The 15,366-nt window shown below is 38.9% G+C and overlaps 1 protein-coding gene across 2 annotated transcripts in view; it reads left to right on the top strand.

Moving 5' to 3' along the window:
- The window catches only part of ZNF407 (zinc finger protein 407), a 334,983-nt gene that overhangs the window by 16,135 nt on the left and 303,482 nt on the right, over positions 1-15,366 (top strand). For both annotated transcript variants that reach the window (XM_085052423.1, XM_085052424.1), the window contains exon 2: positions 9,743-14,551. In XM_085052423.1, the coding sequence (XP_084908549.1) occupies positions 9,787-14,551 (4,765 nt within the window). In that variant the 5' untranslated portion in view covers positions 9,743-9,786. The remainder of the gene's footprint in view (positions 1-9,742; positions 14,552-15,366) is intronic.

Genomic DNA, 15,366 nt, shown 5'->3' with positions numbered 1-15,366 from the left:
CACCTGGGGCTCCATCGCTGATATTTCCCAGGGAGCTGTTTGACACTGTGGTGCTGACTGGAGCTTCAAGGTTAACTCAATAAACCAACAACTGAAGGAAATGCACTGTAGTCTTGTATAGCTGTTAAACAGTGTCCTTCCAAATAGAGAAGGGGTTTTGGGCACTTCAGATACCCAAGGAACAGAAATCTAGTAGGCAAGGTGCAGCTCTTAGCTAGAGCAGAGTGAAGCATCATAGTTTTTGTAGGTATTAGGGAAGTGGTCCCAGTGCCACTGTTCCCTGTTGCTACACCCCATGCACCATTCCTGCAGGAGAGATGAAAATCTTAATTGTCAGGTGATTCCTTGTTTGGGAATGCAGTTGACCATGTGTGCCTCACAGGAATCGTGCTGCCACTGTGCACATGGTTAGGCAGATTGCTGGTTCTGGCAGGCAGCTGAGTTTTGGGAACTGATTTAGGTAAGCACCAAATTTATTGTATTGGAAAAAGTAGACATGGAGGAAAATGGATACAGTTGACAAGCAGCAGCATTTGAAACCTTAATGGTATTTGTTTCCAAACTATCAGTAGTGTAAATGCTTTGGACTAGTAAATGGGGGTTTTATTTATAAGTGATGGTGGTATCAGCAAGGGGCTGTTCCTTGTCTTCAATTCCTTCCCTCCTTCAGTTTTATCTGCCTAGGACCCATTCTGGGAAGATGTGGTTTCATCATACGGGCTGCAATAGGAGGTGGAAGCTGCTCTGGCATCCCCTGGTCCCTCTCTTTTGGGTAGCACTGCCTTCTCCCTCATTCACCTCCACTCTCCACCTGTTGACCAAGAGTGTGTTTTGCTGGGGAGAAGTGGGAGCCTGCTTGGCCTTCAGCCTCTTTTTCGTCTTCATTTGGAGTGAAGGAGGCTTTTATAGCTATATGGCTTAGTTCCAGTGAAGGGCTTGAGGATGGGGAAGGGAAAAGGCTCCATGATATGCCATGGTAGTATCCCTTGACTAGTATCACAAGCACCACAGAAGCCATGACTAATTTTTGTTATCATCCCACACTGCCAGTGCTTGGACTCCTATTGCCACTGTCACACTGGTATGCATCCCATTGTTGTCTTATATTGGTTTCTATCTCTTGACACAGATAGTGATGGAAATCAGAGTAAAATTCAGTTGTAATCCTTAAATTGTTCAGTGTACAGAACTATGTAGCATTAAAAGGTCTGCAGTGACTACAGCTGAAGCGTGAGTTTGTTCACCTGAAGGCAGGTAACAGTTACTTCTGGAGGAAGTTAGGCTTTGCACAGCTATGCATGGTTTAAGTCACAGTTGAGATTATCTAAGTTATTGGGGGAAAAATCCCCATGTGTTGCAGAGGACATAGCAGCACTGTTGTGATCATTTGCATGTATCACAGGAAAGTGTTAAGGAGAAAAGGTGTGATTTGATGCAACTTCTCTGTGCAGCTTTTCCTGTGCATGTTAAGGGTTTCCTCTCCCCATAGATGAGGTCTGTGTACAGCTATCACCTTTTTATACTAATTTCTAATGAAGGATATTAATTTCTTTTTGTTATAAATCCAGTGATACAAAGAAGGAAAGGCTGGTCTGTTTGCTTTGCTAAAGTGTGCTGGAGAACTGTGCTGCAGGGATTTGGGACATCATGTATTACACAGAGCCTTTCTGAGTGCACCCTGGTGTGAGGCAGCCCCCTGCTTCCACTGTGCATCTCTCCATCACCCTCTGCCTTATGTAAGCAACTGAGCTGAAACATCAAAGCTGAAAAAAAGTATATTTTGAATGTCTTGTAAGATTGAGGTGAAGTACTTCCAGTGTGCTCACTTCTGTTTCATTGAAGAGAAAAAAGTGGCTTTGTTTCTAATGGTTAAATTTTTTAGTATGTCTGTGTGTCTACCAGCAATACAGTAATTTGGTATAGACAGACATATATATGTGTACATTCTAATAAATATATGTTCTAATTGAATAATATCGGCTGTCATTTCTGTAGATATGCCTGCCAATAGAACATGTAAAACGTTTCTGTTTGATCTGCTTTTCTCAGATGGAATGCAATTACTTCCTTGTGTGAAGTGGCCACAAGGGGTCATCAGAATGCTTTTATTTTTATTAACGTCTCCTTTTCTTTAGAAGCATATGCACACTTCGTATTTTCTGGAAAGTTTGTTAACCTATCACACAAAAAATCCAAAGTCTTTATGTTACCTGTTCAGCCAAACATTCATGCAGCTCTTGTCAGCTGAGCTTCTTGAAGAGGCAGCAGATGATGAAAACAGGGTGCACGACAGTGAGAAGCATGTCCATAAATACACAGATTGCTGCATGCATTCTTTTCTTGATAATTTAATTGGTGATAAATACAGTAGTAGTAGTAGACAAAGGTGTCCCAGGCTGTGGTGGTAGAGGCCTCTTGTTGCTTTCTGTATGAAATGGTAGTTTTAAGCAAGGGGCCAACAAAGCCATCTTTTGTTGTTTGGGTTTAATTTTAAGCAAAGGTTGATGGAAATTTAGTAAGTCTTCACAAATATTAAACACCAGAGTAGCCTTCTAGGAAATTCATACTTCTTATGTTTTTAAAGAAGAAAATAGGGCTTCTGGGACCAGGTTTCTAGGGTAAAATTTGCAAAAGCCAATTTGCAAGTAGCAGCAATTCCAACTTGCTTTTATTTTTTGCTGCTGAAGTTCAGGAAAAAGTTAAGACTTCCAACATTTTTTCAAGTGTCAGTGATAGTGCCTGTGTACTTCCTCTTATAAGTTCCAGCGTGGTCCACTGTACTTAAGAGGGTACTACGGCTAACCATAGAAAGGGATTCAAATTGTATTTTACTTTTTGCTTCTCTCTAGTTTTAATTAGTGTAGGTGGTGAGAATTGTGTCTTGCATGAAGTTGTGTCATTTGGAGAGTTCCCACAAACGAAAGAGCATGCTACTGTATGTGGAAAATGAACATTTCTTTCCTGGACCTAATAAAGTCTCTAAAGTGTTTTGAGAATATTTAAAGAGTGCTTTTCATCCATAACCATCACAGTGCTATATAAATGCAGTCTTTTTTGGATCCTCATAAATTTCTATTGAATATTTTTATTGCTATTGTTATATGTATGCCTTGTTCTGGAAACAGAATTCTTTGGATTTAAAATTCAAAATATACAGACCTTCTTAAATTTTCAAAAATTGAAAATCTGGAGGTTATATAACAATTTTTAGGAGATACTAGTGCATTTCCGCTGATTCTCTGTCTTGGATATACATTCTTATTGATTCTGACAGCACTTGAATTGAGTATATATCTGTGTGTGTCTTTTTGGACTTCCTCTTCAAAGCTGATCTAATCAGTGGTCCCTGCTGCATTTAGCAGCATTTGGTTCTTTCTGAATGATGATGAACTAGGGAGCCTTCCCCACCTTTTTTTTTTTTTTTTTTTTTTTTTTTGGTTGGTATGAAGTAAAGAACATGTTCATTATGTCAGGAATTCAGGAGTTTCTGCTCGCCTGGAAGCACTCTGAGTGATTTGGAAGCAGAAGCAAGCAGGATATGGGTAGTATTGCAGGTGCATTTCCCTGTGATGCTGTTACAGTTCTTTCTGGTGGCTGTGAAAAAATGAAATTAATGGATGCAGATAACTTGCCATTTTAAGTGATACAGAGGGGATGATTAAAAGGGGGCTTTTTATTTTGTCACTTGAACTATTCTGGATAGATCTGTGTGGAATTTCAAAGTCTTTAGTCTTGGAAGTCTGCAGCTTGTTTGGAAGTCTCCTGTGGAGATTTTGCTGTCCTAGGAAAAAGGGTGGCTTTATTTGAAGAGCAGGCTCACAATGCAAGGCTCAAAGTTCCAGCATTTTTGAGCTGCAAGGGAAAACAAATGTTTGTAATAGGTGTCATCAAATTCTCAAAAAAAGGTTGTCTTTGTTCCATTTGAATTGACAACCATATTGTTTCCTGTATTCCATTATTGAGGAGACTGTTAGCTTGGATTAGTCTCTCCGAAGCAAGTGAGGTAACTTTGTAGGGCTATGAGACAGATGTATGGTTTGATTTAGGAAGGATGTTATGCCCCTGAGAAGATGCTTATTTGACACAAAGTTGTATGTTGAGATGAGTTGTTAACATGCAGTTTTGTGCAGGCTATTTAACGATCTCATTAAAATGATTTTGCTTCATTGTATCCATGATTTCATTGAAAGAATTAATTGTCTGAAAAGGAATTTTTACTGGGACAAAATAAAACTCTGTTTTCCATATGTCACATTCTTTACAAACACTGCAGATTGGGCATTGAATACTTGGAGACAATGGTACTGTGACTGAGAAGTGCTCTGGAAATTCTAATGCCAGGATTAGCATAAAAATAATAATAAAGAAAGAAGTAAAGTTAGTACTTGTAAATAAACTTTTTTTCTGTGTTCTTCTGTGCACATCCCTCCCCATTCTCTTGGTCTATGACCAAAACCAGAAGTAAATAAAATTGTATTGACCATCAAGTTGAAGAACTTTGCAGCTTACTACAGGTTTTGATGGATCATCACTAAATTCCATGTCCTTTTGATCTTAATTTAACATTACTACTTTCTAAATTTCATCTGAGGATTAGGGTGGTACAAGTCTTACACTGAAAAGCTTAATTGCATAGTAAAACATTATATACTGTTTTTTGGATCAGTGATGAAAAATTAGAACTCTCAAATCCAATGTTCTCTATTTTCATCAAAGAAAATAGCTTCTGTCTGCAAATGACTTATGCTTGTGCATGGAACTGTAGCAGACGCTGTGTCAATATAGAAAAAAGCTTTATACGAAGAGTGCAAAAGTGTGTTGTTATCAAGTAAAGAATAGTGATGGCAGCTCAAGAAATGCTATTTTTCTAATATTTTTGTATGAATTTTCTACTTTACAGATAATGAGATAATGCTGAATTGTGGGATCTCTTTTAAAGTAGTTTAAATACTGAAACTAAGTCTTCACAATTCTGATGATTTGTAAATCTCAATAGATGAAAAGAGAGAATCTTTAGCTATACTGGTTTATGTGATACAGCCAAAATACTATATATTACGCACTTTCAATTTAAAAATATGTGTCTTCTCATACATTCTGTAGGGATTTAGATAGTTGGCCTTGCAGATGTAACATACGTGACAAATATTCTGCTTTTGAACATCTTAAAGACGTGTTTCACTTCTTTCAGATACTTAGAATATTATTGAAGAAAATCACTATGTTACAGCATCTATTTACAGTAGAACTACTGAGATCAGCTTTTTCTGAGCAAAAATGTTGAGGTCACAACAGGTTTCTTTCCAAAACTCAGGAACAGCACTGTGCTGCAAAGAACCTTAAAATGCATTAGGTAATGTATGACTGTCTCCAAGCAGAAGAATTTGTTAACCTGAAGCTAATGTGGGAAATTAATTTTTGGTCATATCCTTTAAGGATCTGTTCAGCTATACTTGATTTATATGAACATTAACAAAAGATTTATGTTACAAAAAGTCAACCCACTTTTGAGTTAGCACAGCTTCATTTTGAACATCGAATAAGATGTTAAGAGAGTGCTGTTTGACAGAACCAGCTTTTAAACTATAGAAATACTGAGGATTTGACTGCTGTCTGCTTAGCTTGGGATTGATCCTGAGCTCCAGTCTTCTGCTGTGCTGTGCCTGGCATTACCATTGGCGCAGTCTTGGAGCTTATAGAAATACATTTCAGTTTATTTATGCAAGACATTAGGTGGTTACGTATTGTTGCACTTGAAGCATTTGTTATTTGTAAAAATGTTTCCAGATGATGCTTTAAAAGATGCAGGTAGCAGGAAACACACGAAGGTTTACATCTTGGATTGATTTTAGTCTTGTTGGTCCATAATAATGAATAAGGTGGTTCAAGAGCTGATCTTCCCCATTCCTGCTGCTGTACGAGTTTGGCAGCATTACATTGCTATCAAAAGGCTCACTCAATCACACTAAGAAGTCGGATTTAGACTTAAGCATGTGCTTAAGTATGGTGCAGTGGCTTCAGAGGGTTACTTGTTGCATCTAGAGTGTGTTCTTAGATTAGGTTAATAAAATTCCAGATGCTGATTCTTCACTTGTGATGATGATTCCTGTGCCAGACTAAGGCTTGATCTAAGATTAATTTTGCAAAAAGAAACCCATTTGACCATATGTGGCCACTGGGATTGCCCAGACTTTGAGTGCTGTTGATGCCTTCTCCAATGCTTTGATTCTTCTATATTACAATGCCAACTGCAGGATAGCCCTTAATTAGTGTGGTGGCTTTGATGAGAGCAGAGGTGAATTTGCTTAGGGAGGCAGAGGAAGATTCGGACCACACAGATTTATGACCAATTTGTGCTTTGCCATTGTCCTCCGGCCCTGTGGCAGATCTGGGAAGGGGCTTTTGGGAGAGAAGCTTACAGCAGAGGAAGCACTACAGGCTTCTTTTGCCTAGAGGTGGCTAATGGTGTTCTGAATGCCTTCTTCAAGCAGAGATAACCATTCCTGCAATACATCCATGCAGGAAGGAGCTCACAGCTCCCTTTGGGACTGAGACACTACTCTGCCATCAAGAAAGATGAGGTATGTGCTATTGAATTTGTGTTAGAGGGACAGCAGTGTGATCTGAGCAAAGGTTCTTGCAGGAAGAAGCAGAGACATGGTCCAGTGCTGTGGTCCAGTGCTCCAGATCTTGAGTGAGATGTGGAGAACTGAGCAGAGTTCAGCAAATTGCTGATCATGGTCCCAGCAAAAATAGTGACAGTAGCCATTAAAAGTCTATCAGAATATGTGCAATCTTGTCCTAAAAGCAGCTTTAAGAGAGAGGTAAAGGAAATTGGAGGTTATTTAATTCTTTAGATTAATTAATATAGGGGTAGTTTTAGAGAAACAGCAACAACTGCCTCACAGTTGTTTTCTTTCATAGAGAATACATTCTGGATTGTGGTTTCATGCAGGTGCAGGCTCCCTTGTAGTGGTTTTTTGACACAGATTATATGGAGGTAGGATGGAGGCAAATGTAACTGTGGGAAAGGTGTGCTGGGGTAGACTATTTTAATGGAAACTTAGATGTGTGGTAGCGATGAATTTGGTAAAAGTGCATTGTTAATTGTTGCCACACGTAGCCTGCTGTGCAGCTGGAGAGCGATCGCCTTGATAATAGTGGTTGTGGGGGTAGAAGAGAGGCTGCTGACTTTAGGAGAACAGCCTGTCAATGGAACAGAGTGCAGCCCCAGTCTGTGTGCTAGAAGTTTGTCATGAAATGGAAGGCAGAGATAAGGAATTAGGCAAGAAGTCTTGGGTGTAAGGCATCTTAGCGTATTTGTATTGCACATGTGATTATTTTAATTTCATACTGAGGTAATTGGCAGTACCTATGAGATTTATGTTTTGCATTTTTCACTTTTCTAGCAGGTAGTTTGTACTTCTTACCACAAACAGCTTACAAAGATAAAATAGAGGAAATACATTTTTTTTCCTGAGCACTAGAAAAATCCATAACAGGTGCAGGACAGTTGAGAGGGAGATAAAATTGGACACCAGAACTGGAATTGTGATGTGAGCACAGAGCAGGATGAACTTGTGTTGGAGAGTTACTGTACAAATGCTGAGAAACGAGGCTAAAGCTGCATAGACTGTGCAGATAATCTTTTTTAGGTGTGCGAGTGGCTGGTGGAGATGAGCTGAATTTGCAAGGGAGTGGCAGAAAAGGATACAGTTCTGTTGATGAACAAATCCCTAATTATCCCAATGCAACCTTTGATGGTGGAAATGTTCAATGTCAGTATTAGTTCACTGCTGGACAAGTTTTCTGTTAAATCATATGGTATGAGAGGAAAGTATCCTATAAAGAAGATGGAGAATTGATTTGAGAGTGCAAATTGTCTTGTAAAGCAGAAAAAGTGCTGTTCTTCCCCAGGCCATGCAAGGGAAGAGTGATCAGGTCTCAATGGTGGGCTGGGAATCTGCTGTGGAGGTGCAGCAAGGCAAAGGACCCATAGTTGCTTGTTTAAACAGGAGACACTCGTCACTGAAGTAATTTGATATTTTGCATTATATAAATAAAGCTGTACTGCAGTTAAACCACATAATTTTCACCTCATCTTTTTTTCTGAATCCCAAACAGTGCTCATAACCTTTTCTGGGTAAACTTGCACTTTATTTGGTCCTGCTATTAATTGCTGTAGCATTTTTGAACATGCTAACAGTGTGCTGACTTATACCAGTGAGAATATAGACCTGTCTGTTTTCCTTCTGAATAATTGTGATAAGTTTGTCTTGGTTTTGTGAACAAAGAAAAACAGTAGTGCATAAGAATCAGAAAACCACATTTAGGGGACAATATTGTGATCCTTCAAGGGGCTGTTGTTTTCTAGAGGTGGTTGTTCTCTTGTTATTGAGATATAACTAGCTCGGTATAGGTTTGGTCAGTGCTTCAGCTCAATGAGAGACCTGCAGTTGAAAAACTGTTCAGTGTGTGCAACTAATGTGCACTCAATTCCTTAGGGGCCTTCCATAAATTATTCTTAAGGAGAAAAACACGTTTTTACTTCCATGGGTAATAAGTCCAACTGATTTGAATTTATTTTCTCAGTTTGAAACTTTCCTACTTTGTCCTCAAAATTAAGCATAATTATTTTTTTAGCATGTACTTGAATAGTTTTTTGTACCCAGTGTTATCTGTATCAACATTGCAATTACTTAATCTTGTCAGGAAGTACTTACAATTGTGGTCATGGCCTCATTCAATGGGTAACTGAACAAAAAAACTGAATACTTGGATCTGCAGCAAATTGATGTTTAAATCATAGTGTAAAGCACGTAGATAAACATTTAGTATTTAATCATCTGTTAAAATGAAATGCATTTTCAATTCTCAGTTGCTTCATATCAAAATTAAAAGGTAATAAATGTCAAGATTTGATTTCCCACCCCCATCCCTCTTATAAACTGTGTTGGTAGCATCCGTTTTGTAGAGGCGATATCTTCTTGGGAGCAGGAGGGTCACACTGGGCAGTTGAGCAAAAGCTCTTGGTAACTATTTGGATGGTTAGAGTTTGTGCTGGATTTCAAAGGTGCTGCCCTTCTCTGCCTGGCTATTTCATGACTGTTTTTTTCTCCTCCCGCCTCCCCAGTTGGGAAGTAAAGTTTTAGCGGATATTTTAGGAATGATGGAGAGCTGTACTTGTGGCATGTTATTTTAGAACATGGTTCTATTTGTGTTTTGCATCTTCAGCAGGTAATCTAACAGAGGAAGGAAAGTAAGCTGCATACTTACAATATTTACCATTTGTGTTTGCTTTGTTTTGCTTGTTGTTGCAGTCATGATTATTTCCTCCTCAGAACTTTTAAATTTGGGAAGCTGATTTTCTAGTTCAGGATAAGTTAAATATTCCATGAGCAGTTCCCTGAAAGCTGTTAGTATTTTGTGTCCTAAATATACTTCCAGAAGCAAAGGTCACATTTGTCTGCCCAAGTTTAAAGCATGTAGAAGATTACTTGATCACACAAAAACTATGGAGTCTAAGTGGTTTGCTCACATGGTGGTCATCACAGTGAGAGCTCCGTAACCAAGTGCCTTGAAGGTGGTTTAGATACCGTGCTGAAAATGTCACCTCATACCTTTCATTGTGTCAGTCTTCCTGCCATGGTTGTAATTTTCTATATTGCATGGATTTTTTAATTTGATTTTTTTAACCTTCAAGTTTGCATAAAAGATTAATAATAACTCTTTTGTTTTGTAGGTACTAAGCCAAATGATCTACAATTGATAAAATCACTGTTGAGAATGGATGGGGAGGAAAACAAGAAGAGAGATGATGTTGATGAGAATTTACAAGTTGAGTTGACAGAAGAATCCCCAAGAAATACATCAGGAGAAAATGCTGGATGTGACTCTTCATCTCTGCAGAAAACAAGGTTTATATCAGATGAAGTGTTCAGGGACCTTGAAAAGAAAGGAAAAGAGAATGGCACAAGCAAAAAAGCATTATCAGGCTCACCAAACCTGGATGTTGTTGAAGCAGACAAACTTGCAAATGTGTCCAGAAAAAGAAAGCAGAGTTCTTCAGAAGACATGAAAGATAGTGGAAGGAAATTGCAAAAAGTTTTAGCTGGAGGAGCAGGTAGTATGACAGCTGGAGTTGTAAACAAAGAAGGAATCACCAGTTGCCCTGGTAGTGACATATTTAATTCAGATATCCTGTGCCTACGTTATGATTTCAGATGTGCTGATGATGATGCCATATTGAAAATTCAGAAGGAAAATAAACATTCAGAAGAGGTGTCAGCTGTTGTGCCTGATAAATTATATTCTCCAGAAGAAATCAGTGTTGTCTGTACAATTGGAAACATACACAAAGATCCCAAAGGCAAAATGAGTGATCAGTGTTTACCTTCCTGCTCTAATAAGGGAAAACATAAACGAGAAAACCTCTCTAAACCATCCAAAGAGCAAACACGCCCTCACCATAGTTGCACGGCTGAGTGTAGTTCAACGTTGCATACTCATGTTAAGCAAGATGCTGAGAAATCCAAGATATTTTGTTGTGAGCTTTGTGGTTTTCAGAGTGCTGATGAGAGTCTCCTGAATTCTCATTTCCTTGGCAAGACTCACCTTCGACGCCAAAATCTTGCTGCACGGGGAGGATTTGTACAGATATTGACAAAAAAATCCTTTAAAAACCAACAATCTACTGCAACCAAAGAGAGGAATGTCAGGGCAAAACCTGGGACCAATAAATTAAGGGCAAGGACTGCTGATGCAAAAGAAATAAGTGTTTGCAGTGCACTGAAAGGCTCAAAAGTAAGCTTGTCTAAACAAAACGATAGCAGTGAACTTGTTGAAATGATACCATCTTCAAATAATCCCACTGAAAAAACAGATACTATGACAGAAGAAATGTTGCTTTCTTCTGGTATAGAGGGAAATGATGAAGTCCATACTGAAAAACTAGAAATACCAGGATCATCAAAAAATATCTTGCACAAAACAGAATTCCTTCCAACTCCCAAAAAGCTAGTTGACAGTTTACACAGGACAAAGAGATTTGATAGACTGAAACATAAAAGAAATGTTTTCTTGTTAAGGTCCTCATTTGGACAGAGTGGGTCTTCTAGATTAAAAAGACAGGTTAAAAGAAGATACAGCTTTTTGGGTAATAGTAAGAGACCCAAGTCTGAAACTCAGAGAGTGCATGAGAAGCTTATGTCCAGCACACAGCTTAAACATGATGAATCAAGCCCTATGTCACATACAGAACTAGAAACAGATACTAAAAGTAATTGTAATACTACTGCAGAAATACAAGATCTGACTGAATATAAGCCAAATACCTCTTCTTCTAGCACTGCAGATGCTAAAGATTCTGAAATTAAACTTACTGCTGATGATGGTGCTCTCCATACTTGCACAGATTGTGGTCATGTTTTTCATGACCAAGAAAGTTTGGAAACTCATGTTGCAAGGCTTCATACAAAAAAGATCCAGTTTCATTGTCAGATGTGTAGCTATTCCTCTGGAGTCAGGGAAGACATAAAGCAAGAGTGTCAGGACGATGAACCCCAGATGGGAGGTTGTAGCTTTAATTGTCAACTCTGTTCATTTACCAGCTTGAATGTGGTCAGCCTTCAAAGCCATATGAGTGAAGTGCATAATATGTCTCATAGTTGTCCAACTTGTGTTCTTTTTTTTCAATTGGAAGAAGAGCTGATAAATCATCAAAAAAATGAGAAGCACGATGGTTCATTATTTCGGCAAGCTACTCCTTTGAGTAACAGTGATCAGACCTTGCAAGTGGTACCTTACACTGACTCAGTATCAAACAATAGCCAAAGACTTGCAAAGGAAATGGAAGTGTCAATGCAAGCAAAAACTCCAGACTCTTCCTTCATAAATCATAGAAACGAACAAAAGCATTCTGTTCTGAATAAAACCCAATTTCAATGTAAAAAGTGTTTTTATAAGACAAGATCTTCCACAGTTCTTACAAGGCACATAAAACTCCGGCATGCACAAGAGTATCACTACCTTTGCAAAGCATGTAATCTCTACTCACTGAGTAAGGAAGGAATGGAGAAACATATCAAAAGAAGCAAGCATCTTGAGAATGCCAGGAAAAACAACATTGGACTACGTTTTGAAGACTGTATTGTAAAGGTTTGTGTTGGTGTTGGTGGCATTAAGTCAGTGGTGGATCCTTCCAGTTCTGGAAGTGGAAATACAGAGTTGGATAAAGAAATTGTACATGTTTCGTCCTCTTCCATGGAAAACCTATTGAGAAATAAGGATTTTGTTCCACTTGAGCCAAGGATTGGTGAAAATGAATTGGTTTTAGCTAATGCATCCAAAGGAGGGAAACCTAGAGGTACTATTTCTAGGACGTGTACCCATTGTGGCCTTTTGGCCTCCAGTGTTACAAATTTAACTGTTCACATCAGGCGAAAGCACAGTCATGAGTACAGCTATTTGTGTAAGGTTTGCAATTACTACACTGTCACCAAAGGAGATATGGAACGCCACTGTGCAACCAAAAAACACAAAAGTCGTGTTGAAATAGAAGGATGTGGAAAGCAGAACTCGGAGATCATCGTTAGCCCTGAAGGAGGTAATTTTGAATCCATGAGCAAGAGGATTAACAGCCCCATGACTGTTTTTTCTGAACATGTTGAGGATTGTGGCCAGTCATCAGATTTGGAAAGTTCTGTCTTAGACAACCAGGAGGTTGAGCGAGGACATGCTGCAAATGCCACTATGCTGCCAGATTTGCAGCCTGCTAGCAATCCATTAAATACAAACCAACGTGTGTTGCTGGAACCACCGAGGGTTGCTCAAGACTGCGACCCAAATTTCCAGAGAAGAGCCATGGGTGCAAACGACAACAAGTGTGTACACTGCAGCTTCACTGCTCATTCTGCCGCTTCTTTAGAGCTGCATGTGAAACGAAAACATACTAAACAATTTGAGTACTACTGCAAGGCTTGTGACTACTATGCTGTTACTCGCAGAGAGATGATAAGGCATGCAGCAACAGAGAAACATAAAATTAGAAGAGAATCTTATGTTTATTCTTCTTCTGGGGAGGAGGCAAGTACAGCAAATATCACTAAAGAAGGCACTGCTTTGCCTCAAGATGAGCACCATTGCAGTGCAGGAGAATCAAAAACTATTTTAGGTGAAACAAAATGTGCCAATGATGCATCAGAAGGTGATCACATAAGTAAAAGCTTAACTGAGTGCACTGTCTTAGATAAAAATACATCTCCGGGAATCTCTAAAGACGTCAGTTGCCCAAAAGCAGTAGGAGATGGATTTGATGGGGAGTCTAAAAATGGAGGAGAAAACCCTTTTTGTGAAGGATTCCAGCAAACTTCTCAGAAAGATAAAGTAGTTGAACTTGTCAAGGAAGTATCAGTTAAAGAAACAGGTACTTGTGAGGTGCAGAAAAAGGAGCATGGTCAGGAGCTGTTCAACTCAGATTGCACTGCAGAAAATCAAAATAGATCAAGCAACACAAATTCAGAAAAAGGTGTGGAAAGCTTGGAAGAAAATAGTGAAAACCCAGAAGTAAAGTGTAGAGACAAAGACAGTCTCAAAAAAAAATCACTGAAGAAAAATAACCCACTTATGCTAAGTCTTCCAGAAACAAGTAGTGCAGTAGAGCAATCAAATTTTGCTGGAAACACTGGAGAAACAGTACAAAATATACATAGTTTAGATGGCAACAGAAGTTTCAGAGAGGATCCCACTGGGGAGGAGGAAGAAGCCCTTATGGAAGCACAACGTGAAGCTGAAGTAACTATAAATAACAATGTTTGGGAGGCAGATGGCTCAACAGCTGAGGGCACGCAAGAAAGTAGTAATGAGGCTTTAGAAACAGTTATCAGTGCTGATGATAAAGGAAAGGCAATGCAAAATGTTGGCAAGTTTGATTCTTCTATAGTGAGGTTAAACAGTCATCAAGATGGGGAGGCCACTGACCATTCTGCAGAAGGACAGATGTCAGGGGCAGTGAAAGCTAGTGAGTTCACAGTGAAAGCAGAAACTTCAACAAGTGGTGGGAAAAAGAAGAAGTCAGAAGGAATTTCTCTTGGGGAATCGACACGTATTCGCTGCGATGACTGTGGCTTTCTAGCAGATGGTTTGAGTGGACTAAATGTTCACATAGCCATGAAACATCCTTCAAAAGAAAAGCATTTTCATTGCTTACTCTGTGGAAAATCATTTTACACAGAAAGCAACCTGCACCAGCACTTGGCCAGTGCTGGGCACATGCGAAATGAGCAGGCGAGTGTGGAGGAGCTGCCCGAAGGAGGGGCAACCTTTAAGTGTTTGAAGTGCACAGAGCCCTTCGATTCAGAGCAGAGCTTGTTTCTTCACATCAAAGAGCAACATGAAGAGCTGCTGCGGGAAGTGAATAAATATATTGTTGAAGACACTGAGCAAATAAACAGGGAAAGGGAAGAGAACCAAGGCAATGTCTGCAAGTATTGTGGGAAGATGTGTAGAAGTAGCAATTCCATGGCCTTCCTAGCTCACATCCGTACCCACACAGGTATGGAAATGCTGTAGTTGCAAGTGGTCTCTTTCAAACAGAGTGAATTATACCATTGGTCTTTTTCTGCTTGTTAATCTCGTTAATGTTTCTTACGAACTGGCGTTTGTATCGCCTGATGAGCCCCTGATGAAATTCAAAATTACCTAAAAGGGTATGAAAATACAGTGATCAAAGGGCAGAAAATGTAAGAGCATTTCAAGTACAGTCACCCTTCCGCTTTTTGTTTCATATAGAGGGATTTTCTTCCTTTTAATCTAAATTGTAACCATTGATTGGTTCTTAAATTTGTATAATGAAGCAGTGGTGGTTTGAGAGAACAATTAGCTGTTCTTTCTAACTTTCTTGCAGTTGTTTAATATCCAAATTATTTATTTCATTTCAATTAAGTGGAACTTTCAGTATTACATAATGTTTCAGAACAGGCATTTGATATTTCATCATTCCTAAATAAATACCAATAAGAAGCAACAAGAGGTTTTTGTAGAAATAAATTATAGGGATTGGAATGGGTCAGCCTTTTTGGAAGGTGGTGTGCAGTGCTGATGTGTTGCACAGGGATGTAGCATCTGATTTAGTTTCTTTGCTGATCACACTTTCAATTCATTTTTATGTTTAATTTTAAGTGGAAAATTTAAAAACATTTCTGTAGAAAAATGCATAAGCTGCAGTTCTAAATTTATGTAAAAATTCACTGCGATGTTTCTATAAACCTGCCATACATTCTTTATTTTAAATAGACAGCTTTTCTAAATCACTGAGCTCTGCTTAGACAAGTGGTGTCTCCATGGTTGAATTTATGAGTGGATTTGAAT

This window comes from Lichenostomus cassidix, chromosome 2 (assembly GCF_008360975.1).
Source record: "Lichenostomus cassidix isolate B80296 chromosome 2, HeHo_3.0, whole genome shotgun sequence".
NCBI classification, from domain to species: domain Eukaryota; kingdom Metazoa; phylum Chordata; class Aves; order Passeriformes; family Meliphagidae; genus Lichenostomus; species Lichenostomus cassidix.
This window is presented reverse-complemented; position numbering and strand designations above follow the sequence as displayed.